The sequence below is a fragment of the Centrocercus urophasianus genome, unplaced genomic scaffold (assembly GCF_019232065.1).
Source record: "Centrocercus urophasianus isolate 14NV4802_14NV808 unplaced genomic scaffold, USGS_Curo_1.0 seq_10, whole genome shotgun sequence".
Lineage (NCBI taxonomy): Eukaryota > Metazoa > Chordata > Aves > Galliformes > Phasianidae > Centrocercus > Centrocercus urophasianus.
In genome coordinates, this window is record NW_024884142.1 from 56,119,942 (window position 1) to 56,121,175 (window position 1,234).

At 50.6% G+C, this 1,234-nt stretch overlaps 1 protein-coding gene across 1 annotated transcript in view; it reads left to right on the forward strand.

Annotated features, from left to right (window-relative positions):
* The first annotated feature begins 697 nt into the window (after positions 1-697).
* LRP11 (LDL receptor related protein 11) overlaps positions 698-1,234 on the forward strand; it is a 19,592-nt gene continuing 19,055 nt past the window's right edge. Inside the window, exon 1 of the mRNA XM_042816347.1 lies at positions 698-770. Coding sequence (XP_042672281.1) covers positions 698-770 — 73 coding nt within the window. The remainder of the gene's footprint in view (positions 771-1,234) is intronic.

Here is a 1,234-nt window from a genome sequence, read left to right on the forward strand (position 1 = left end):
GTGTGAAGCCAGGAGTTGGATTCAACGGTCCTTGTGGGTTCCTTCCAATTAGGGATATTCTGTGGTTCTACAAAAAATCCTAATCCAAATCATAAACTGCACGTGAGTTTCCTGGGCAACATCTATGGACCCATGATAGCAGAATACTAAAGTGGATTTGATTTGGAGGCAATTTCGAGCTATGCTGAGAACATGCGCTAGTGCAGCCTGAAAATATGGAGGAGTAAAAAAGATGGAAAAAAACGAAGAGGCCACTGTTTGGGACATTGCTAGTTCTCAGGGAGATCTTACTGTTATTCATTTTCTGAACAGAATGCAAGAAGCATTAATTTGATGATAAAAGTTGAAGATTTTGAAGTTGATGATTTTTGATTTTGTGTCCAAAGAGGGGCAACAAAGCTGGAGAAGGGTTTGAAGCGCAGATCTTATGAGAAGTGACTGAAGGAACTGGGGTTGTTCAGTCTAGAGAAGAGGAGGCTCAAGCAAGACCTTATTGCCCTCTACAACTGCCTGAAAGGAGGCTGTGGTGAGATGAGGATAGGCCTCTTCTCCTGCGTAATGAGTGATAGGACTAGAGGGAATGGCCTCAAGCTGTGCCAGGGGAGGGTCAGGTTGGACATTAGGAAAAAATCATTCTCCCTTATTTTCTCACACAGAAAGAGTGGTGAGATGCTGGCACAGGGCACCTGGGGAGGGGATGGAGTCATCGTCCCTGGAGGTGAACAAGAACTGTGTGGATATGGCACTAACGGACATAGTCAGTGGGAATGGTGAGGGTGGGTTCGTGGTTGGACAGAGTAATCTTGGAAGTCTTTTCTAACCTTAATGATTCTGTGTTTTGAAGCACTTCTCTAAAATTCATTCCACCTTTCAAAACCTTGCATCCTCAAGATGGTCTGCCACAGCCACCACCTCTGAGGTTTGATGGTAAAGCTGAACAAATCCCAGATGTGTCGATTACGCTCTTTGCAGTTAACTAAGTACGGGACGGGGCAATCAGCACTTTGCCTGCGGCAGTTTCTCCGTGTTCATACATCCCGACAGCACCCAGCCGCCGCTTTCATTCCCCCGCGGCGCTAACGCGCTCTCCAAGCCCGCCCGCAGCCCGACGGGCTCGGAGCCGTCCCCGCCCGAGGCCGAGGCGGCGGGGCGGTACCCGCCTTGGCCCCGCCCGGCGGAGCTGTTCAGGGCGGCGGGTGCTGAGCACCGCCGTGCCAGGCAGCCGGGCGGGGCC